The 25,815-nt window shown below is 36.4% G+C and overlaps 2 protein-coding genes across 4 annotated transcripts; both read right to left on the minus strand.

Moving 5' to 3' along the window:
- Positions 1–253: 253 nt before the first annotated feature.
- Positions 254–12,398, minus strand: LOC141647399 (uncharacterized). 3 transcript variants are annotated; one of them, XM_074455552.1, is made up of 23 exons: positions 12,143–12,398; positions 11,893–12,018; positions 10,394–10,456; positions 9,941–10,049; positions 9,772–9,838; positions 9,553–9,658; positions 9,356–9,418; positions 9,193–9,252; positions 8,975–9,079; positions 8,520–8,630; positions 8,292–8,333; positions 8,086–8,196; positions 7,822–8,006; positions 6,441–6,700; positions 6,242–6,363; positions 6,107–6,149; positions 5,931–6,022; positions 5,770–5,818; positions 4,963–5,033; positions 4,746–4,865; positions 2,343–2,443; positions 2,037–2,082; positions 254–569 (listed from the first exon to the last, which is right to left on the minus strand). In XM_074455552.1, the coding sequence occupies exons 2-23, from the start codon at positions 12,013–12,015 to the stop codon at positions 531–533; spliced, it is 2,088 nt and encodes a 695-aa protein (XP_074311653.1). In that variant the 5' UTR covers positions 12,016–12,018; positions 12,143–12,398; the 3' UTR covers positions 254–530. The 3 variants fall into 3 exon arrangements, with proteins under 3 accessions (XP_074311653.1, XP_074311651.1, XP_074311652.1); XM_074455550.1 differs by having other exon boundaries at positions 254–578; positions 11,893–12,022; positions 12,143–12,324; XM_074455551.1 differs by having other exon boundaries at positions 254–578; positions 12,143–12,271.
- Positions 12,399–13,419: 1,021 nt separating this feature from the next.
- Positions 13,420–21,287, minus strand: LOC141647400 (uncharacterized protein At5g08430-like). The gene is made up of 8 exons (XM_074455553.1): positions 21,063–21,287; positions 19,224–19,882; positions 18,549–18,658; positions 17,792–17,851; positions 17,583–17,633; positions 16,161–16,232; positions 15,426–15,672; positions 13,420–14,394 (listed from the first exon to the last, which is right to left on the minus strand). The coding sequence occupies exons 2-8, from the start codon at positions 19,867–19,869 to the stop codon at positions 13,817–13,819; spliced, it is 1,764 nt and encodes a 587-aa protein (XP_074311654.1). The 5' UTR covers positions 19,870–19,882; positions 21,063–21,287; the 3' UTR covers positions 13,420–13,816.
- Between the last annotated feature and the right edge of the window lie 4,528 nt (positions 21,288–25,815).

Raw genomic sequence — 25,815 nt, forward strand, 5'->3', positions numbered from 1 at the left:
GATTGTTTGTCATAATCATGAAAACAATTTTCTTCTGTTTTAAACACAGCTAAGGTACATACATCTAACATTCTAACAGACTAACCTACTCCATAGGCCGATAGGCTAAACAAGGACAGACCTTGGAGCAGAAGTAGAAGGGGGATAAGAAGTCTAAAATACCTGTCATTCAACTACTAAATAAAGATGGGTCACGGTGAGAAAGCGTCCAAAACACTAGCCACGACACTATAGGTTAATATATTGTTATAGAGCTAAGTGAGCACTTGTCTTAACCACGCTTTTCACAAGTAAACAATCAGCATATTCAGCAACTGCAACAGCACAAAAATGCACCAAAACTTGGAGAATTGAATGATTACACATCAAGATGACCTAAAACTTGCAATTCTACAGGTAATGCTCTCCTACATCTCATGGTATACATAACCACCAATAGCCTAAAATGAATACACCCCCCTCCTTCCTTTATCTTTAAGAAAAAAAATCGCAAGAAAATAAGTAACAGCCGTCGATCAGCTAAAAATCAGTCATTTAAAGAATATCCTCCTCTTCTTTCCTTTTCCTTTCTGCATAGCCTGGAAAAGTGGTTAGTTATTGTGCTCAGACTGATGTTGAGAAAGACAGTGTGATATGGAGTACATGCAATTGTAATACGGAGTATTTCCATGGATGAATTTACAAAAGAATCGATAATGTTAATGGATAACATACATTGCAGATATATGTCTACGAATAACATGGTAGACGTAACATTAAAAAAAATATCGGCCCCAACACAGCACCGTCATTGAGTTATATTACGATTTTGGAGGTTATTGCGAGCATATTTCGAGGTACTAAGTGCTACTAACACAATGAAATAAACCATGACGCACAACGACCAATTCCCAGATCAAGACTGAAATTGAGATTTAATACCATGATTAAAAAAACACTTAACAAAAAATTCCACCCAATGAACAAGGCTCTTGCTTACCGACTACATCATGTACACTACAGGTACCTGACTTCCTTTTCATAAATCAAAGAGTTTCCTTTATTTTGGAAGGATTACTCAATATCATAGAGCTTCATACTATAAGGGCTTTTCACTAACATAAAGCTATAAGTTAACCAATAAGCTGCACGAAGTGGAAATCGAAACAAACTTTGAAGTTCGCACCTCCACACAAACTCTCTACAAGGACTATAAGTCTATAACCACCAAAGGCAAGCATATCAACACACCTCATCACTCAGGCACTACACCCAGATACCCAACTCTCCTTTCATCATCACCCAGAATCAAAATCAGTCCAATCTCCCTTTTCATAACTACCCAAACCACTACCCCCTGCAATCTTGATCCACAAAACCACCAGACTGACACCGGGTCTACCTGGTCCTTCATTTGCACCACTCCCACCTTGCGTTAAACATGACGTCAATGGTTGACCGTATGCGGCAGAGTGTCACATTGGCGGGGTCGTCACTGTCTGAAGGTGACAGTGGTAGGGTGGGCAACAGGATGCAGGTGATATTGCTATTGGTAGTGTTGTGGTTGCTTGGTAGGAAGTGGCAGTGGTGGTGTTATTGTGGCTGGTATGTGGTCTCAGACTCCGAGAGAGAGGAGTGCATTGGGAGGGAGAAAAGGAGCAATAGTTAAATTCATTAGGTTGGATTAGGTTTATTAATAAAATTTGGGGGTAGGTTAAAGTTTAATTGTGGGTTAGTGGTAACTAAGTTTGTGATTTTAGATAGGCCCTCACAATACATAGGCATATTTCTAGAAAGGGAATATTAGGGGCATTGCGGTCTATGGCATGACAAAAAATAAAAAAATAAAAAAAAAAATAAAAAAATTGTAAAGTATACAACTAAATGGACTGGACAAGGCCTCACAAGGGGAAAACATTTACGAGTATATGAACCAGAGAGAGTAGAGAATAGTAGCGTAAATAGGTCTTTAAAGAAGTGCTCTGCACAAGAAGTGATTACATAAAAGATAATAGATGAAAAAATAAGTTGCGATCATATTACAAAAAGAAACATACCTTCATGACGAATAGTCTCAATGTAAGGACAATTGTATCTCTTACACTGCAAACCAAACAGTAAATTATTTTAAAATACACAGTTTGCAGTAATCTCAACATTTGCGTTATAACAATCAAAAGAGGTGCAGTAAACAAAAGCCTTAAATCCCAAATATCACTGGAAAGATATCACGCTTCACAGAAAGTGGTGTAAAGTAAATTATATTGTAATTTTCCTTTGATAACTAACAAGAAAAGAGTTCAATAAGAACCTTTATTTGACATATAACAAAGTTAATCATAGACTAACTATGCTGCAATTACCTAACAATATCTGCTATATTGTCCTCAGCTCGCAGTAGATGCTCAACTCCACTGGCATTGAACAAAGAAAACTCGAGATCATGACCATGAGTAATGGATACCTGCATAACAGAGACGCAAAATTAAGGCTACGATGTGAGAAGATGCTAGAGAAGGAGAGATATTCTAGACGAAATTGTTAAGAATATCTTCTTGTGCGTCATGAAGATTGTGTATGTACATGAAGGGCAGGTATCGTGATTTGTACACTGCCTCAGGTAGATACCACTGTCGTAGGTATGCTTCAGAAACCATTATTACCATTCAGCAGCGTCTACAAAGAGGATCCTGTTCCGAGCATCGTAAAAATGGTGAACCATACACAAGTTTTCCCTAAAAGAGGTTGTTTCATCCAAGTGACCCTTTATAGAAAATGGAACGACCATTTCTTTCTTAAAAGAATAAAGTTTTACAGTTTTACGACTTATTTCAATTAAGTCTATGATTCCATAAGTCCCAAAGCTAAAAGAATAGTGTATCTTAGGACGCTTGCAAATGGATGGAATAAGAACGCTCGACGCAACCAAAATTATATTTTCTTCCACTTTGTTGTAACCATAATATAGGGAGTAAGTCGAGAACGCGACAGTTGTGTAACTTGTGTTCACAGTTCAGACGAGAGAGTTATTTTAGGTAGATATCCGTGCAACCATCACACACAATTTTTTGCGTCATACGTGTAATGATGCATCCTTTCATTAAAGTATTTTCCTTCAAGAGAAAAAACAAAGAATAGAACTTGTAATACTAGTATTCCGTATTTTACTGCTGCAAGCCCGCAACAACTCTACATAGACTACATTGTTATTTTCTTAAAAATTACTCTTCATATACGTAGGGGTTGGAGTGCGGGCTTATGAACTCCACACTTGATACAGCTACACAAGATGTGCGACAACAAGTCCCTAAAATGGCTGGCTCATTGATGGCCTTTAACTCTTAAGATATTAGTCATGGCGGAACAGATTGCAACTTTCTTAATAGAAGTGGCTTGCCAGCCAGGTTTCTTTTTTTTTTTTTTTTTTTATGCCAGCCACGTATATTCATTATATGTCAATCGCTGTAGTCTAACAAGTTTCTCCCTGTAGCAACTCCTAGATTATCAGTGTCTCAGTGCACGAAGGCACAAAGCTACTTGGCCGAAGTCTGAATAACCACGAAACAATTAAGAACCTACTCGGCTACTCCAACTTATTGCTTTCTCTCTTAGAAGGGGCGAAAATAAAGATATCTCCCATCAATTGACGGTGTCGTGCTTCTACATTGGTTTGTCCCTGGTCTCCCTACCAAATCATCCAACTTGGTTAATTTAAGGGTAAATTGGTAAGTTATGCCTATTGCCTAGTATAATACACTTTCAATCTTTATACCTAAGATAATTGTTCTTTCAAAACTTACACCAAATATCTTCATTTTTCCAAACTTAATACCAAGTTGAAATTCTGGCAAAAAAATTGACGAACTGTACTCTTTAACTACATTAAACTCATTTTTTTCCAACAACTATTTACCCACCATATAAACCAATCAACACCCACAACCGCCACCTCATACACACCCCTTATGTCGATAGTCTCTCTGACGGTGATCCTTCTCAAGTAAACCTCGACAACCCTAACCCTACCCACTACAACCACCACCCTTCCCCTGCCTATCTACGAAAATAGGACATCAACCTACCGCCATTCGCACAACTAGCTACACCTCACCATTAAAACCCCAAAACCACCACTTACAACCCTAATAACCACTAAATTCACAATCTCCACAAAGCCAACTTGCTCCGGCGGCCTTAGAAATTATTACTTCTCCAGAAAATGAAAAGTCCACAACAAAGCATAAGAAAAGGCGTTGCGTGCTTGGGGATTGGGCTCGCAACGACAAAAGTAGAATGAAGAGAGAGGTGATAATTGGTCAGAGGTGGTGGGGTCTTATTGTCTTAGTGGCTGGCAGCTGCGAATAGAAGGATGAGGATGAGAGAGATTAGGGTTTCAGTGTGTGTGTGGTGGTGGTAGTTTGAGAAGGGGGGTTTGGGAAAATTAAAGTTATGATGGTGGCGGCCGAGAGGTTGTCGGAGACATCTGAGGTGGCCGGTGATGTCATCATGTGTTGGTGGTGGTGGTGGTGAGTAATGATTGTGGTTGTGATGGGTATTGGTGATTATTATTGGATTTATGTTAGGTAGTCAGGGCAAAATTGTCAAATAGAAACATATTTTGTCATTAAAAAATTGAATTTAACCGGAATTCGGTCATTTTTCTCGCCAGAGTTGAGATTTGGTAGTAAGTTTGTAAGAAACCACAGTATCTAAGGACATTATCTGACACCTAAACATATATTTACATACACCCAGAAAAAACATACCGTAGTACCCGGCGAAAACTTCTCATTGATGGCAATACCACTAGTTCCACTGCCCTTGATAGTGTAACCTTCACGCTTGATTGTCAAAATAGCAGGCTCCCATATGTCGAGAAAATTTGTCTGCAATAGATCAACTAAGGTTCATAATCGCATTTTTTTAAACGAATCAAGACTCAGACAACGAATAAAAGAGATAAAAGAATGAAGCCTAACATACCGAAAGTGACACATGATATGAGGCATGACCATTGTAAAAGTTCTGTTCTATGTGACTTTGCATAGACGGATCTGCGAGAAAGAAAGTACATTTCAAGTTTTCAACAAATAGGTAACAGTAAAGTCTTCCCATGCAGCCCAACTCATAATATATATTATGACAAATTGACAATCGAGCCTTAGATTTTAGGAAGTTGGGATAAATGAAAAGTTTCTTTAGGACACTTAAGAAAGTAGAAAAATACGGAGTGGAAGAAATCTGAAGGATGGGGCAAGACTTGGGCCATCTTGATTTGAAAAAGTGGCATGTTCGAATTTATCAAGCTCACTGATCACCTAATATATGAGGACATCTTCAAATTTTTACTAATACTTTTAGGTGCTATGTGATATTTTGGCAGTCCTAAATATGCTTTACTAGTACTGTCACCTCTACCACACTTTTATCCCTTAAATCGAAATAAAAATAACATAAAAATATAAACGAGAACAATTAAAATGAAAACTTGTTTGGCGGCATCCACTGTTTTGTTTTACCAACTCGCATTCCTCTGCTAGTCCTAATGAAATTGCCTGTTCATTAGTCTCCTAAGTTTTTTTTTATTCACATCCACTAGGCCAGGGATTTAGCACTACACAGCTGGACTGAAGATTCCTCAGTTGGAAATATTCTATGGGTAGACAAGCACAAGATGAATGATCCAAAGTTGGATTTACATATTCTGGTTTGGTGAAAAGACACATAACTTTTTTTTTTTTTAAAAAGACGGGAAATTAATTCACTTCACTATCAATTTCAACATCTTACCACAAACAATTTTGTTGTGTTCATTAGCAAAAACTCTCACAAGCTCCCCCTGAATTTGAACAGAGAATGAAATAAGAAAAAACAGTTACGGTTTTTGGAACCTACCTAACATAAAAGAAATCAAAATACACTTAAAAAATAGGGACAACTAAGAAGATTGCCTTTCTTTTCCTGTCGTCCAAAGGTTGGACTTCAATAGCCAAATAGGTCTCCACATCATCAGCAGTGACAAGGTATATGGGTTGTTTTGCCCCTGATATGTAAAAGAGTTCTTGAGTGCTATAGTCTTCAGAAAATGTTAGTCAATGTACATTAATGAACTGTAATACAACTATACCGTCTATGTATTTCACAGACCCATCTTCCAAATGACGCACCCACTGAACAAAAAGAGGCAACATTTTAGAATTAGAACAAAGGAAGCTCTAGTAAATATGTGTTTGCATGAAGTTTCAACTTTCACGATAAGGACCTCAAAGTTACAGCTTGTTGTTCCATTGACAGAATAGCCACAAGCCTGGAGCTGTCTCCCAGGATAAGGTTCACCTGATATCTGAAGGTCCTCTATAGCTGGCAATGGATCATCATCGGCAGCTGAAACGTAACACAAGTTGTACATAAGCTACCACCCAGGGAAAATTGATAGTTTACGGTAGTTCCAAACAAATTACCCTCAGAGAAAGAGGATGATGGTTCTTCAGGAACCGGTTGAAGATAGGGATATGAGGTACTGGGATCCTCAAAGGTGTTAGAATAAGGCGAGGTCTCAGGAACCCATGTTCCAGCTTGTTCTCCCTCATTATGGTTCCCTTCCTCGTCAGCATAAACATCAGAGCTACTCACTGGATCTTTGAATTTGACCTGTCTGTTATGTGTCGCATACACCTCATCATTGCTGCTCGCAGCTCGTCTACCATTGACATCCGAATCCCTGAAGAATATATACGAACTAGATAAGTAGCCTGACTAACTTAGTAAGATGTGGTCTCCATCTAAAACGTCTCGCGACCAAACAGTAGGATGCTATTCCAATATTGCTGCACAAACAGGAAGTATATGCAATATGTGAGCAAAAATGGCCTACGTGCCTACATACACTGAACTTAGGGAGTTTCTCCCTTTTTCCCACATTCTATCTCTTTTGCCCCATTGGCAGTGGAAAATGAAACTAAAAGACTAGATTGAAATTTCAAGTCATCATGTTTCTACACTCAACAAATGAAACTGTAAATGACATCAAGACTCAAAAGATAGCATAACACAAATTGACCAGAGCATAGTCTGACTTTAGAACTGACGAATTTGTTTTTATAGGAACAGGTGTTAAAAAATTGTTGTAACAAAAAAAAAGAATATTGATGGAAAAAAAATTCATTCGCCTAAGGACAAAGATAGAATTATTCTTAAGTATCAAATCACTGTATCAGTGGAAAAAAAAAATTTAATCACAGAGAACTACTGAAAGACAGAAACCCTATTAAAGCCATCATCCAACATCAATCCTGTCATTGGCAGCGTCTATTTGGTGTTCAGTGGAATTCAAGTGAACACAATCCTACCCTGATAGATAGAGATATGTAGATATTTGCAGAGAGGCTATTCCTAAATTTCAGCACACAAGAAAAATTCTCATAATATGTCAGATTTCACCCTAATTCACTTTTATATTAAGACAATTAAATTGAGGTTACAGAAAGGAGGAAATGAGAATCTCCTTTGCAGGGCATGAGATTCAAACCCCAACCAAACATGGCCCGCCCTTTGATAAGCAGAAACAATAAGCTCACAAGCAAATGAAGATTCACTCTTTGAACAACAAGATTATCACCATGAAACAAGGAATCTAGCATTAACACTGAAAGTCAAACATGGAATTCATCATCTACTCACAACCATAATAGTTGCACTTCGGATATACAGGAAAAGCTTTTCACAGCGTAGAGAATCCCAAAAATCAACCAGCAAACAACATTGAAAGAAAACAGGACCCACCAACTTAATCAGATGGTTGTTTTTTGTTCACAGTGGCAATCTTCAGTTGACCAGGCTCACCTGCTTGCAAGAGGTGAAAACATCCCCGGGTTATTTAGCTCAGTGTTCTGCACCGGACCAGTCGCACTAATTTGAAGAGCATACTGCCCCCTAGAATCCCAATCTGTAGCCATCTGACCACCAGAGTTGGCCATATTTGCCGGAGAAAAAGCAGTTTGAGGCACAAGTTCAAGCCCGATTTTGCCCTGTCAGAAAACACCGCTAATAAGTAAAAAAGGCTCACAGCTGAGTAGAAATATATAACTTATAGACAAATGATCATACTGAAGTGAGTGCTGCACCACTGGAATGTTCTGGTGATTGAGATGCAAAGTTTGGGCTCGTCCCATAGGAACGCCATGGTGTCAGTTGATACTGAGACTCTTTCAACTTTGCCTATAGCGAAAGACAGAATTACAAAAGCTATAAATGTGGGCATTCAAACAATTCTACATGTGCTGATATTCTCTCTTATATACATAACGAAATACCTCAGTGATTATCAGCTTTTCTTGCAGATGTTTGAATAGGACCTAATAATTAGATGGAGAGTAAAGGAAGCAACTGTTAGTATTGAGCACTGGTGTGAGATAACTACAGATTATGGTTAGTATCCCCAATGCAACACCTCTCCCACAGGAAAAAAAAGGGATGAACCCCCTGATTATGAAATGATGCATTGGAAATTTGGAATAAAGTATTACCAAACTCATACAGACCTTGATATTACTAACAATAGACTGGGCATCCGAAACTTGCGGCTGTAGAGCATATTCAGCCAGAAGAGGCAGCAAAGAAGATACAAAAGTTGTCCTCTCTTGTTGTGCATCCTGAGAAGGCAATGGTATAAAATGTAAACCCCGGCAGACATGTGCGCAAATAAAATTGAGTGCAACATTACACCGATTCACATCCTTTCTTCAACAACTAAACTTCAATAAAGATATATCATATGATACGCATGCGCACACAAACAAATGAAGAGAAAGCAATAAGCATGCATAACTTGCCCCAGAAGCCAAAACTTAGAGGACCTTAATTAGCATAAATGATCCAAAAAGACCAAGCAGAACATGACAAAAATCTATGTTACTTGGGAATTAGGACACCTTGCCAAAAAAATGGAAAAAAAAACTAGCAGGAAATATGCTACGATACAGAATATATATATTACCTGTAAGGCATAAGTAAGGCGGACATTTTCTTCTATCACGCCTTGTCTGTAAGAGAGAGCTTTTGAAGCTGCATCAACAACATCTTGTTGCTGCTGATCAAAGGCCTACATTTAAGCATCAGCGAACTTTTAGTCATATTCACATGGCAAGACTGTAAGGCTTTGAGTCTCCAAGCATGAAAAGTTTGTCCAGAAACCCATAAGCACGAACTGCATACCATTCGAAGATGAGCAATGCGTTTTTCCAGAGCATATTTTTCATCACGAATTTGAGCTTCCTAGCGACAAGAAATATAAGGAACTTATAAATCAATCACTTACATGAATATAGTGTTAGATAAAAGCAACGATTTACGAGCTGAATCTCATAAATTTCCTCACCTTTATAGAAAAGTCAGCTAGATGTTTCCTCAATTGAATTATTTCCTCTTCCCGCTCCCTGATCTTTGGCATAAGAATAGTACGGAGTTAAGTACAACTTAAACTAACAGGCTTGATTTAAAAAAGAAAAAAAAGAAAAAAAAAAGAAAGAAAGAAAGAAAAAACAAGGAAAAGGACCATCGTTGAGAAAGTAAAACCTGCTTCCAGAGGTTGTTGTGGTTAGTTGTTTCACTTTCAGCCACTGGCGTTAATCCTTGTTCCGGAACGTTTACACGGGGTTCATAATCATTATCTTTTGGATACCTGTAAGAAAATCGAACCAATATCACAACAGGAAAAATTGAGTATTACTCGTAGGAAAGTATTTGCAGGCAGAAGGGAAACAATCTTCCAACTTCTTAGCAACCATGAGATACCTTCCAGGAGAGAACGATGTGGGTGGCAACATCTGAGAGAACTTAGCATTGTCTGAGGTCTGACCGCCTGAAAAAGTGGTCAAGTTACCATTACTCCAGTGGTCACCAGAGTGGCCTTCTGCAGGGAAAAATGCTTTTGGTACAAAAGTCTGATGAAGAATCAATGTACCTAATGGATCATGTTGAGAAGTTGTTTGGCGACTACTGTCAGCCCCCTGTCTGTGATCATCAGACGTATTGTTTGAGTAATACCTTTGAGCTACAGACTTGTCAACTTTCTGTAAAAATGAAAAAAAAAAGGTCATATCAAAGAGAACTATTATAGATGCCCATATACAAATGCAAAGAACAGAGGATCATTCTTCAAAGGTCTGAAGCGTATATTTAAAAGAAAAGGTTAGACTGGTGAGCAATATATTAAATAGAAAAGTGGAGTAGCGATAAGTGTGGACAGACTTATAAAGTTATAAGTAGCAACTCTCTTCAGAAAAGGTTAACATTTCATGAGTAGTGTAACAAGCTGAACTATGGAAGAAACAAAATTGACCAGAGACACCAAGTATAACAAAGAATATACACATTTTGTGCACTTAATGAAAGATCAAGGCCAGTAAATACTCACAAAATTCTCGAGTTCCTGATTCCTCTTCAGAAGCTCATGTTTTAACCTACTGTTCTCCTCCTCCTGACATCAATGTCAGAAATTCCAACATTAAGCAACCATCTAATATAAGCTAACAAAGATAATATTTCAGAAAGCATATTCACGTACTTCAGACGATTTATAAGGAATCTAATAAATGCATGGCAGATTTACGTAATAACAAGAGCATGCACGGGTTGACAGACAAATTTATTTTTAATTGGACTTGGTTGACTCGAATTTACATAAGAAAGCGGAGAACAAGAGCAACTGCTTTAGTAAAGAGAAGGCAGACACCGTAACAAGACAAGTAACCTGTAAATATGGCAAAATGCCTCCATTATAACCCTTGAATGATGATTATCAAATAGGCTAATAAGTGTTTAACAGAGAGGCCTTTGAGCGAGATGAAATACAACATACATTTACTCAAGAGCATGGACAGATAAAACATGATCTAGTCAAAGGAGATCCTTAGTAGAATTATCTACGATAATCTGCCAAAGAGGTTATACATCACCCTTGCCTTGGAAAAGAGATGGACTATCTTTTACTTATTAAACTTCGAATTTCATGTTTCTCTAACATAATTGTTACAACCACTGCAGTAAAGACGTGTCATCTTCCTATCCAGCTTAGACTTTGCGTCAGTAAATATGAAACAATAAAGGGGCTTCACCAAGTAAACAAAACCACTTTCAAAATGTCTTTTCCTCTTTTTCTCTATACATTTATTCCTTCCGCCTATCCCACATAGTTTACTATGTTGTTTTCCCTTCCCTCCACTTCTCTCATCATTTTCCAACCAATATTGGTCCATTTGATGATTCATGGTAGCCGATCTCACCTCATCCTGAGACTACTAAGACTTTTTTGTTGTCGTTTTTATTCTAAGCACCAACCACTACTCTAACCACCCAATGAAAATCCACTAAACCATTGCCTGCGGAAATGCAAATGTACATAACCAAACTCTAAGTCTCTAACTGAACTCTAAAGTAAACCCCACTAGTACTTCTATTACTACTACCACTACGCCGACAACAACATCATTTCATCTAAATAGATAGTTAGCTTGACCACTCTAACTAATGTACCCATGCCTTAAGGGATCCAGAAGAAGGCGTGGTACGCAGCCTTGCCCGCTCTACAAGTAAAATATAAGACTGCACACCTCGACACACCTGCGAGGCTACGACACAACAACTCTTCCAAAAAAATCACCCTTACTCAGACACTTCAAATCTTTATCGCAAAAAGAACCTAACACAGCCTACAGCCTCTCCACTACTAATCTCGGCTACTTCTCGACACGATTACCTACATATCAAGCTCACCTAAAATAGCAAATTTACAACCCTAACATCATAATAACACTAACAATCAACAATATAACCAATTAACTGAATTCCTAGCTCAAAATTAACAAATAAAACTGTAATCAAATAAAATTCAACAAGATAAACAATTCAATTAACCTGATGACGAATAATTTCTTCAGCAGCTTCAACAGCTTTAATCACTTTCAACAAATTGTTATCTTTTCCCCCTTCGTCTATACTTAATCCTCCAAATTTATCATTTATTCCACCGTTATCCATCTTCTACCTCGAATTTCAACAGAAATCAACAAAATTAGGGTTTTCACTTCTCAAATGAACAATATACCACACGTAGAATCACATAAATCAATCAAATAACCCTAAAAATCAGCTCGAAGACAAATACTTGAATAACTCAATGTTTCGATTGAATTTAGGGTTGGAATTGAAGAACGTAATTGAGAAATCGTCGCGATTTTCGTCGTTTTTGTGTTTCTCTCCAATAATTTCTGGGTTTTGATTTTTAAGAAGAGTTGAGGAGAGTCAAGACAAAAGCTTGACTTTATGACAGGTTTGTCAAATTGTTTTGTTGTTTTTGTTATTTCGTTGTAATTTAATTTGGTTTGTCGTTGTAATTAGTAGCATTGCGCAAGTGAGCAATTAATGATACTAATGATAGTGTTTTTGGTTTATAATCATTGTAATTGGTAGCATTAAGTGTCAAATTTGTTGTGGTCAGTATGGCAGGAGACGATCTCTCAATAGTACGAATTTAAAAAATTATTTTATGTCACAATTTAACAATAAAAACGTCACGAAAAACAAATAAATGGATACGTAAGATTGGACTCTTCAAAGTTTTAATGATGATGGATTATGCTTAACACGCTAAGATGAATAATAATTGTTGTCAGACTATTGTTGTACTGTGTACAACGGTACTTTTGACCATTTAATAGCTCGTTAATTGATGTAATAAACGAGTACTTTACCAATCAAATGATCTCCTATACGTTAAGATGGTCAAATTTGTGCAATATGATTGATTATATGAATGGTAGAATGGAGCATCTTTAGTAAGGTGTTTTATTTTAAAGTGTGGTGGAAATAGTCAACTTTGATTTTGTTTTTTTTATGTTGATAATGTAGTGTGAATGAGATTCTTGTAAGGTAGAGCAAGTGTGCTGTGTGTGAGTTGGTCTTGACTCTTGAGGATGACACCATGTTTTGACACTCCGACATGTTGTTCAACGGTTAGTCTCTTGTGAAATCATTACAGCATGGTGTGCAACATTAGTAGCAAATACGAATTTATGCACTTTATTTAATGATAATAATATGTTAATTATCTAACGGGCTCGTAAATTTTAATCAGTATCTCCCATTTTAAACAACATTATTATCTTATCTCACGTAATTTTGACATCGATTAGCCCAAAACTCTTGTGTTAATGCATCAGTTAGTGTCTCCTACTATTGTGAAAGCAGTATAAGGCGACCCAGGCAGGGATTCAAACGTGCAATCTGGACGTCCACAATGCACACTTCTTAACCGCTAGATTGAAACTTCTTAGGTAATTTTGGGAAAATGTTCATCAGAGTTCACGGGTTGGCCATTAAAATCAAGACAAATACTCCCTAGTTGACAAACAGTGTCAGTAAACCTGTACAGAGGATAAAGGACCAGCTAAATGCCGTCACAGCAGTAGATATATTAGTATAATACTCAGTACAGAACTACGGAAACAAACAACTATAACTGCCTTACAATATGCCTATGCCTCCAAAAGTACATCATACCTGATGGACTGCTTCCTGAAATCTAGTTAATCTACCTATCGAAAAATCTAGAAAATCTTTACATTGACTTACAGTTGGAAAAAATTGCATCTCTGTTTGTATACACCTGGTCACGATACTAACATTTCCCCGGCAAGCACCTAGTGTATGCGGTTTGCCCCGGTGTTGAGAACACAGAAACTATTTCCAAAAGATTACTCGGCATTGGCTGAGAATTATTTTTTTTACTTTATTCCATCATGTTCCAAAGTCCAAAACTAGTGGCTTTGACAGTCAGAAATCAGCTAGGGAAAACTCGCTGAAGAATATAGCTCAACAGGATTGCTTCATCGGGTCTCTGACCACTAGCCCAAACTCTGAAACCAGGTTGAAAATAGCCTAAATCGCTCCATCTTTTCAGAAGTGACAATGGAAAAGGTCCTTGAACTCTACTCGTAGGATCTAAGTAATACCAAGTGTAGCATTCTGGATCAGGAAGAGCTGGTGCATTGGTTGATGCAATTTCTGGCTCATCCTCATCATCACTCAAAGTAATTACCTCAACACTTTTTGGAATTGGATCCCGGGGAGGATCTCTACCATTTGAACATGGCAGCAACTGAGCATTTTTCTCTGCCCCAACTGTTTCCGTGCCTGAGACATCTCTTTGGACTGCACTTAAGGATTCTGATTCTGCATGACAGTTGCTTTCTATTCTCGGTATTTCTATTCTGAGCATACTTGTTTTGTTAGGTTCCAAGGGCTTAAGATGCCCATTGCTTTGGGTTCTGACTTGCTCCATTTGTAATTGACTTCCCTCGTGAGGGATTGAAGGCATAATGTTGCCATTGCTCCTAGAGCCAACCTCAACTTGTAGCCCTGAAAAAATTGATATTTCAGTGGGAAATGCATTCAGATTTTTTTTCTAAATCATCGCCAATAAACTTGCAGATAACTAGATGGATGTGAAGTAGGAGCATATGACTACAACGAGTATTCCAACTCTATTAAACAACAATTGTCGAAAAGTCTAATTCCTACGGAGATGTATTGTTGGGGTCCTTCTAAAGCCAATAAGCCACATGCAGCCTTTGCCTAAAAAAAGAAGCAAGAAACATGGCAAAGGGTCGGATGTACGCAGCTGTCGCAGCCCTATGCCAATGTTAAAAATAGTGTTTCTGGATAACCCATATTGAGACTTTGAGAGTAGTGTCATAAATGCAGACATTCTTCTTTTTCAAGAAACAATAAGCATAGAAAACTTAGTAAGTCGGCCTGTTTTATTCTACAGTATTCATAAGCTGGAGAATGGTAAAATTTTGGCCCCACTGGGAGTGGAAACAAGAAGCAAAATAAAATGAAAACAAAAATTACCCTCCCCAAAATGTAATCTAAAAATGAAAGTAACTCCTCGGAATATAGCCCATTATGATTAAGAGACTGCTATTTACTTGTATATTGTGATAAACAGAACATTCAGGCTGTCATGTCTACTATCCAAGAATTGAACTAATTTTTTAACAGATCTCTGCCAAAGAAAATAAATATGAAGTCAAATATGCCACGTTAAGAAAACTAGATCTACATTTTCACAAAGCATTAAATGAAGACTACTACATGATTTAAAAAAAACAAACAAGAACCAAGTAGTACGACATTGGGAGATTCAAAACCACCAACATAAAAAATGCTATCAAGAAAATCAGATCTACCAAATAGTAGCACATTAACCCCGAAGTTGTGGAGTAATTGAATTTGAAGTTCAAACAACTTTGGGACATAAATACCAAAACCAAGGAAGGGTATCAATATAGTCTTAATAAAAATAAAATTTAAGTACACAGATAAAGGTTCTAAATTGTAAAATCTAACCATGCATTTATGGGGATACATAAAGACTGATTGCATACCTTGACTACCGTGCTTGCTTGAAACATTTGCCGGCACTTCAATAGCTGATGAGTTATAGGAAGGTTCCCATTCCCAGTCTGCAGTTTTTGGTGAATCAACAGTGTTTTGATCAACACAGTCAGGAGGATTATCTGGAACAGTTTCTGGGTCAACCTTCACTGGAATCACTGTTGGAATCTCGTTTAACAGGCGCGATTGTTCAGCAGGTGTCTCAAGCAGCTTCCTTCTGTCTAGGTACTCTGTCACTGTGAAGGCTAGTTAAGGGACAACGGTGACATGACTGACATTGAATATGAACAGGTTTGATTAGTACTTAAAACAAAACTACTACTCCCTCCACACCAAATTCAAATTGGACTTTTATGGTCAAAGTGGACATGGCCATTAATTTCTCCTGTTCAATGTAAAGTTTGTCTGTCTAGTTCAAAATATCAAAATGAAAGGACTATTTTCACATTCATTATCTCAAAACCTTTGTAGTCCTTTGTATATTATTAGAAAATGTGAGCCAAAGATGTTGCCGTTTAGAACCAAAGTCAAACGGGGACGATTTAAATGGCATGGAAGAATACTTGACTAATTGCATAAATGAATAGGATCAGATGTTACAACCATCTAAATGATGAATGTCGTTCTGAGATAACAATAATAATTTTAAAAATCAATCAACATTAAGTGCGTTTGTCGGGTAACTCAAAGCTTAAAATACTCATCAGTGATAGCCATAAAGGATATTTGTATCGCCAACCCTTCTCATTTGCTTGATCTGTACGGATCTTGAGAAGTACAAGCTCTCTTGCAAGCCACTGCAAGTAAGAAAAATACAGATTTGGCAAGACTCAAATTTGTCAGTATAAATAATGTTTCTCAATAAAAGGGCAGCCCGGTGCACGATGGCGTCCCCGCTAGGCGAGGGTCCGGGGAAGGGTCCCACCACAAGGGTGTAATTGGGGCAAGCCTTCCCTTGCCATTTTGGCAAGAGGCCACTCCAAGGACTTGAACCCGTGACCTCACGATCACAAAGCAACACCTTAACCGGTGCGCCAAGACTCCCCTTCAAATAATGTTTCTCAATATAAACTAAAAATTAAATTTCCCTTGTCGAGGGTCATTCCAAAGCCTAGAGTGAACAGATAAATTGATTTTATGAAGGGTAGAAGGTAGAAACAAGCGAATCACAAACCGTTTGAAAGGCACAAACTTACTTAACTGGCAGCATCTTAAACAGAATTAACTTTACACGATTGTTGCATGTAAAGATAGCAACAGGCAACCAGTTATGTAGAAGAGCAATGAAATAACCAGGTTGTAGCAAAGCGCCACATTTTGATGGATGCAAAGAAGCTCAACACGTTTAAGTGCCTTAATCAACTAAGGCTCAGCAAGCCAACAATCATAATATCTTTTCTTAGAAACAGTGATGCAAGCATTTAAGTCCAAACTACCTTCGGAAGGAAAAATATACATCATATTCTGCCTTTTAGTCAAATATAACTATGTACATCTCATCAGAATGGCGAATAAGGAAGGTTTTTTAAAGGTTAAATGCAAATTGTTCAACAATTACAGAATGACTTAGAAATTTAAAAATAATTTCAAAGCTTTAGGCATATTCTCCGATGATTAAGATTAAACATGATAGAAGAACTAGACTAGATGAGGAGACACTTCTGTTGAGGCTACACTATTACATTACACATCTACAACAGTTGGTCAGGAAAGCTGGGTTACACCTTTCTAAGAACAAAAAAAATCAGAGTAAAGCTCCTCACAAAGCAACATAAAACCAGAATCAAGAACATATCATCTGTGCTATAAGCGTTCTACTTATAACATTCTGCCTTAGCTCAGACACGTGATGAGCACAAATGACCATTAGCTAGCACGCAAGCATCAGCCAACAGACAGGACCATGGTATTAAACCACGACCAACTCATAGTGTTTGAATCATCAAGGTTTAGAAGATTAAGGAAACAACATTTTGCAGCGGAATAGCTATATGCCCGTATTTATGACGTAACAGCCAAGATTAGGCCTCACTGATCAATTCCGTGATCGAGTCTCAAACCAAGATTTAATACCGTTGTCAGGATGGATGACATTTGATGCCCTCATCAACAGGAAAAATTACAAAAGAGTTTCCAAGTTAACTTACATGTCTTGTTAAGTCCTCATGAAGGATAGCAACTTTTTTCTCCAGTTCTCCCTGTTCAATATCATAACATTCTTAACATAAAGAAATATCATAACATTCTTAACATAAAGAAACGGAAGAATCGCTGCAGCAACGTCAAATGTAGAACGAATCTAAGATGACGACGAGAAATTGAGTGTAAATAGGTTGCAACAATTCAAGTAACTTACAACAGTAGGATGCTTGAGTGAACCATCATTAAATCTTCTACGTAAATCCTCACATTCTTCCTGCAATTGCAGAAGTATTGTCTGAATCAAAGCCAAAAAAGATACCAATAATGATATAACTGTATGAAAAAACACCATAAGAATAAACTATTTTGCGATATAATGTTACTACATGTCCACCAGGAAATACAGAGTATGCAAACAGCAAAGAAAACGTGAACACTACCAGAATACAAAAGAAAATCATGCACCTATATTTTGTCAAACTAAAGCCAAAAATATAGGACCTTTAACCTATTTATCTTCGTTAACATTCTTCAGAAACTGCCCTGTTAAAGATTCATTGGCAAAATGAAATCAGAGGATAACTTGTCGCTACCAGTGCAAGTATGCAAACAATAAGGGATAATATGGGATATGTGATATAACTTAAATCACGAAGTATGCAGCCAAAAAAAACGAGCACTAAGATTTCACAAATGCAAAATTTCTTTGTATAAGCCATTCGAATTGCCAGTAAGCAACATTATGAGGAGGTTGACATCTCCTACTTTCAAGCAGTTGAAATTTAGCATTTAAAAATCAAATGCTTTCAATAATTCAAACTTCCTATGTGCAAATATTAGAGAAAATCATTTAACATGGTCATAACTCATAACTCACAACTCATATGGTTCTGTCTTTTATTGAACATAAGATCGCAAAAAGATTCTCGTGCTTCTAGTAAGTGTGCAGGTTGGTGTAGTCCCGACTTTACCTCTGAAAAATTATCATCTGAGAGTGCGGATATCCTCATGCCCTCTGACATGTTAGCAAGCTGAAGCATAGCGGCCCTATTATCACCAGCTAAAGAAACATCCTTTACGCCTGTAGATCAAGAATGTAAGCATTATATGATATTGAAGATTCTACCGCACTCAATACGGAAAACTATGTAAGTATGTATGATACTAGGTTGTAGATGAATATGACAATCATACATAGTTCTTGTGAAATCAAATTATAAACCAAATAGATGTGTTTTAGAGAAGAGGATTGCCATGTTTTGTAACTCACCATACATTCAAAGAGCAAATATTTTGACAGAAGTACTTTCAGCTGTGATCGTGGTACTAAGATGCAGTACCAATCGCAATTGTGGTAATGGTAAGGAATCATGGTAATTTACTAGTATGAGGTGGCACTCAACTTACTCTTATAAGCTTGAGTGCACCGAGTGCTCTAAACTGACTTAAGTAATTAATGACACATTCGTTCACAACAAATCAACAACAATTGTGTATTTCATGTATGCTTCACAGCAAATAAAAAAGTTTATGAACTAAGTGATTAATGACATTTGTTCAAGAAATCATCTGCCACGGCTAGAATTGACAAAGGTCCAAACTAAATAAAACTCACTTCAAAAGGCAAGTATATGAAGATTCATCACCTGTAACAAGTTGCAGTTGGTGTGAGTTCTTCTGATAAATGTCATACGGGTCTGGTTTAGTTTTCACAAAGCTTCCCACTACTTTGCTTTCAAATGTTTGTGGGTGCTTAAGAAACTCTTGCACCAAGGACCTCTTAAGATATATGAGCTTAATGTTTTCAGGGCAGATAGCAGCCAAAGAGCTTTTTGAAACTTCCTTCTTCCTCGGTAATGTCTTCGTATCCACTGTTGATATTTTCTGTCTTTTAGACGCAGAGAAATCTTCATCTTCATCTGAGCTGTAAGCATCCTCCTCAGAATCAACATGATTTTCGGGGAAGTGCGGTTCCAACAGGTTTTGTATCTTGTTCCGGAACACAGATTGTTTCTTCCCTCCAAATAGAACTTGAAGTCTCTCATCACAAACAGCTCTCTTCTTCTTCTCAGGGTGGATAAGCTTATTATCAATGATATACTGATTGACAATGTTGGTAACATCGTAATGAGACAGCGGCTTACTAACATCCTTACCAATCGAGTTAAGAAAATCGATCAACTCCCTCGAACCCCACCCATTAAACTTCACCTTCCTTTTAGCCTTCCTCTTTGTTCTTGGTGTAAAAGCTTGTCCATCGTCCTCAACCCAAAAGTCCGACGTCCCATCCATTTTCTCCTGATAACTTCAGGGTAGGCAAATAAAAAATATCAAAAGACCAAAAAAAAACCAAACCAATTTCACTCATTCTTTTTCACCACACAACAAACCAGGCACCCGAAGTTTCCACACACACACACACGAACACACACACACACACACACACACACACACACAGGCTTGAAAAACGACTCAAAATACCTAAAAAGTTAAAACCTATATAACTGAACATTAACTTTTGTCACACTAACTAGGCAAATGGACATCGGCGTAATATAGAACACAACCAAATCATAGACATACAATTCTGCTAAGTGATAACAACCCTATTACACAATTTTCAAATCTCAACACAATTTCATGTCAGATAAAACAATGCATAGCAATAAAAAAAAATTATAACGCCAAAGAAGAAATGTACTCTCCCCTCATTTTATGAGAGTATTATTTTAATAGCTTCGCTTGTGCACAAATACTACTATACCTCTAGTTGTATAATAAGCATTGTACAACCACTATACATTTATCCGAGCTTATGCGTAATTTTTCTGAGTTTTTTAATTTTTTTTTTTTAATGTTTAAGTGGTTGATTTCAGATACTTTATAATACAGCTCAAATTCTTTAAAACAAAACTCGAAAACTTTAGAACATATCTCCGATTCTACACCATACAACCAGTGGTATAGTCTATTAATTGGCTTTTGTGAGTGGCAGAGTATATTTTTGAGTGGAGTGATTACCCTAACAAACGGGGTAGGGGATTTCAGGATGGTGAAGGAATATGGTTGACCATGAAAAAAAAAAAGGCACTTGAAAAAAAAAAAGGTTGGTCAGAACTACAACTCCATTAACAGCAATTAGAAAAACTCCGCTAATATTTACCTTCATCCCAAGCGAGCCCTAATCGGAAAAAGGGTTCATTGACATAAACCCTAACAAAAAATAATACCAAACTAATTGCCTGATTTCTAACACACCATTCAATTAACGAATCAATACCCATATCATATAAAAACAAACCCAAATCAAATAAACCCTTTTCAATTGCATTTAACAACAATAACAAGATGAAAATAATCATAAAAATAAGAACATAAAAAAATCTATAATTTTCAAACATGGACATTAAAATTGCATGTAAACAACAAATTAAACAGTTTAAAAAATTAAAAAAAAAAAATGGTGGGTAGAGAAAAGGAATTACCAAATTGAGAAAGGGAGTAATAAGAGTGAAGGAGGAGGGAGAATTTTGATTGAGAATTAATGGGTTGTTTGTATGGTTATACAGTTATACTACATTGTTTTGGTGTGACATTGTGAGAGTGAAATATATACTAATACCGAATGACTCCCTTCTCCAGGTGAGTTTTTTTTCCAACTCAAGGGGAAGAAAATCAGAAATGGGGGAATTTGTGCGTGGGTTGTACTGATATTCTGCTTGGTGCTAGTAACGGACGCCTTTAGCTAAATGTTGTGAGTAGTAGTTGTGAGTAGGGCTGAGCAAAAAAGTCCGAACCGTTTTTTTAAACCGAAATCGAACCAAAAACCGAATTATGGAGTCCGAATATTCGGTTTTTTTTTCGGTGCGATAACCGAACCGGGTTTTTTACTATAAAAACGGAGCGGATTCGGTTGTAGAAAATTCAAAACCGGGGACCGGTTTTTAAACCGGTTTCTTTTTTAGAAACTAAAAAGTCAAAATTAATGTAAATTCAAAACCGGAGACCGGTTTTAAACCGGTAACCTAATTTTTCTATGTGTTTCCATGCATTTTATTGTGTGTCTTTCTTGAAACCGGTTATGAAAACCGGAGCGGATAAACCGGTTTTCGGATCCGGTTTAAAATTCAGAAAAAACCGGTTAACCGGATTAATCCGGAACGGATTCGGTTTAGGAAAAAAAGCAAATTTTAAAACCGGTTACCGAACCGGTTTGCAAAATCGGAGCGGTTAACCGGTTTTGCTCAGCCCTAGTTGTGAGTTTGTGACTCTTGATTTACATAAAAACGGATCAATCAAATATTATTTCACTAGTGCATTTTAACATAAATCACTTTTTACTTTTCCTTGTGCAATTATATTCTTGACTTATTCATACTATTTGACCTGTATTAAATTTAAAACGGATACACCTGTCTTAAACAAGTGAGAGATACCGTCTTTCTCTAAATAGTTGATCGTGATCCAAAGTGTTTTTTTCAGTTTCGTAACTTTTTCATAGAATTATTTCCACTTTGGTGCCCTGAGGTTTCGCCTAATTGCACTTTGGTGCCTTGAGGTTTGCATAATTTCACTTTGGTGCCGTAAGGTTTGGACTTCTTCCCACTTTGGTGACAATATTATGTTGATTATTCTATTTTGTGTGTAATATAATATCCAAATTTGCATTTTATTTTACGCAAAAAGTAATTAACTAAAATAAAAGTTTACTATTGCATGTTTTAGGTTACCAAAATGAAATTTTAATTAAAATTTAGGTCACAAGAGTGAGAAATAATCCAAATCTTAGGGCACTAAAGTGGAGTTATGCAAACTTTGGGGCATTAAAGTGGAATTAGCCCAAACCACAGACACCAAAGTGAAAATTTTCCTTTTTCATAATAAGCAATACCCATTTTATATTTAACTGTGATTCGTACTTGTTTTATTAACCGTGGTATCATTTTGACTTTCACAAATTCTCCCTTATGACGGAGGGTATCCTTCACAAACTTGTGACGGATACCATATTGTCTTACAAAAAACCCATAGGGGTGAGAGAAGGAGCACATGGGGTGGGTGCCCACCTTGTCCCCTCTACCCATTTCCACTCACAAAATAACCGTCGCAAGATCCGACCCGTCACAAGGGAGACCTACTGTTTGACTTTAGATCGGAGAGTGACCATCTTAATAAAGTTATTGAATGATCGTCTCTCAAGAGACTTGCTTTTGTCAACACTGTTAACATGAATTTGGATGAATAAAATTAATTGATGTGAAAAAACCTAATGTTTATATCAATCAAATAACTAAAACCTAATGTTTATATCAATCAAATAACTACCATCTGTAAGTAGGGCTGAGCAAAAAAGTCTGAACCGTATTTTTAAACCGAAACCGAACCGAAAACCGAATTGTGGAGTCCGAATATTCGGTTTTTCCGGTGCGGTAACCGAACCGGATTTTTTACTATAAAAGCGGAGTGGATTCGGTTGTAGAAAATTCAAAACCGGGGACCGGTTTTTAAACCGGTTTCTTTATTTTTATTTTTTTGAAACCAACTGGTTTCTTTTTTAGAAACTAAAAGTCAAAAATAATGTAAATTCAAAATCGGAGACCGGTTTTTAAACCGGTAACCTAATTTTTCTATGTGTTTCTATGCATTTAATTGTGGATCTTTCTTGAAACCGGTTATAAAAATCGGAGCGGAAAAACCGGTTTACGGATCCGGTTTTTAAATTCCGAAAAAATCGGTTAACCGAATTAATCCGGAGCAGATTCAGTTTAGAAAAGAAACCATTTTTTAAAACCGGTTACCGAATCGGTTTGCAAAACCGGAGCGGATAACCGGTTTTGCTCAGCCCTATCTGTAAGTTAAACATGTAAGGTCATGTTTGGTAAACAACGGATTAATTTTAGCATAAGTAGATTGCAAAAGCATATTATAAATGGTAGATTTTATCAAAAGGTTTGACTAGCATATTATAATTAGCCGAAATAATTTAAGTGTTTGGTAATTGGCAGATTACGATTAGTAGATTGTTAGTTTTCTTTGTAAAATGGAGAAAAATTTCCTATTTTACAATATGTTAACCAATATGCTGTGGTAAGCAGCATATTGACCCTGTTTGGTAAACAACGGATTAATTTCAGTATAACCAGATTGCAAAAATAGATTATAAATGACAGATTTTATCAGAAGGTTTGACTAGCATATTATAATTAGCAGAATTAATTTGAGTGTTTGATCATTGGTAGATTATAATTAGTAGATTGTTTGTTTTTTTTGTAAAATGGAGAAAAATTTCCTATTTTACAATATGCTGGGATAAGCAGCATATTATAAAACAGCATATTGACCCCAAATATGCTGTTTCAATATGCTGTTTCAACATGCTGTTTACCAAACACTAAAATTAGCATATTGATTGGTCAAACATGCTAAAACCCTTGAATATGCTAAAAATTGGCCAATATGCCGTTTACCAAACAGCGCTATTGTAAAACAACATATTGATCTCAAATATGTTGTTTCAATATGTTTACCAAACACTAAAATTAGCATATTGAGGTCATGTTCTTTTGGATTGAAACGGATCTGATCTGAACTGAACTAACTTATAGGATCTAAACTGATCTGAAGTGAACTTGTAGGATTTGAACTGAACTGAACTTATAAGATCTGAACTGAACTGAACTTATTGGATCTGAACTGAACTTATAGGATCTGAACTAAACTGAACTGAACTTATAGGATCTGAACTGAACTTATAGGATCTGAACTGAACTGAACTTTATAAGATCTGAACGAACATATAGGATTTGAACTGAACTTACACAATCCGAATTTAAATTAACTTAAATTATTATTATTATTATTATTATTATTATTATTATTATTATTATTATTATTATTATTATTATTATTATTATTATTATTATCATTGTTCTTGTTGTTATTTTTATTTTATTTTTTTATTTTTTATAAAACCGCAACTTTTATTATTATTATTATTATTATTATTATTATTATTATTATTATAAACGCAAAATTTTATTGAGATTAAACAAATTTTTTACAAGAAATTAGCGAGCAGCCAAGAGAGAACACTGATAAGAAAATATAGTCTAAAACACAAGGTAAGAAAATAACATTTTTTCGGTTTATATGCATTGATTTGTTCATACATTATACTACGGTTACATTACGATAAAAAATAATGAGAAGAGTGATAATTTTGTTTTAAAAATAATAATGTATATATGTATTGAATAATTAATAATGTCAAATGTTTTTGCGTAGATTTTTTAAAAAAATACTCTGTATATAACTTTTCTAAACTGAAATTATAGGATCTGAACTTATACGATCTGAACTGAACTTATTGGATCTGAACTGAACTAAACTTATAGAATCTGAACTGAACCGAACTTGTAGGATCTGAACTGAACTTATAGGATCTGAACTGAACTTATAGAATCTGAACTGAACTTATAGGATCTGAAGTGAACTTAAATTAAGTGACTTTAATTCTAAAAGAATAGGGCCTGATTGGCCAAACATGCTAAACCCTTGAATATGCTAAAAATTGGTCAATATATCGTTTACCAAACAACGCCTAAATATGAATTACATGTCGTTAACATGTAAAACATTGTTTGATGATATCATCCAAATAAGAATCATGGAGTATTTCATGGATTGAGAGATATTAACCTGGTAAATCATAATTCAGTTAGTCTTGCTTGTGACCTCTCACAAAAAGGGAGAGGGGACAAGGTGGGGCACCCCTCATGTGCTTCTCACTCACTTACAATGGGCATTTTGTAAGAGAAAACGGTATCCGTCACAAGCTTGTGACGAATATCGCCGTCACAAATGAGAATTTGTGATCATAATTAGGGTTAGCGTAATGGCATCTTTGCGATGACACCTTTAAGGCAATGAGTAGGAAGCCTAAAGTAAGTAAGAAATTCATCAAATCCATTTTGATATCCTAATTTTCTTATATTTTCTCTCAGTGATTCAGATTTTATTCATAGACGACCTACAAGACCCAAATTTTTCCGAACACAAATTCTTAAGAGAGACGGTCTCTCGTTAATGTTATTGAGAGACCTCTCTCGTAAAAGGTAGTTATCATTTTTATTTTTATTTTTTAATTAGGTTTTAGTGTATTTATTACTTGTCTCTCATTAATGTAGTCAGAAATGGTCTCTTAGAAGATCAGTGAGTCGAACACTTACATTACAACAA

The sequence above is a fragment of the Silene latifolia genome, chromosome 3 (assembly GCF_048544455.1).
Source record: "Silene latifolia isolate original U9 population chromosome 3, ASM4854445v1, whole genome shotgun sequence".
NCBI lineage: Eukaryota > Viridiplantae > Streptophyta > Magnoliopsida > Caryophyllales > Caryophyllaceae > Silene > Silene latifolia.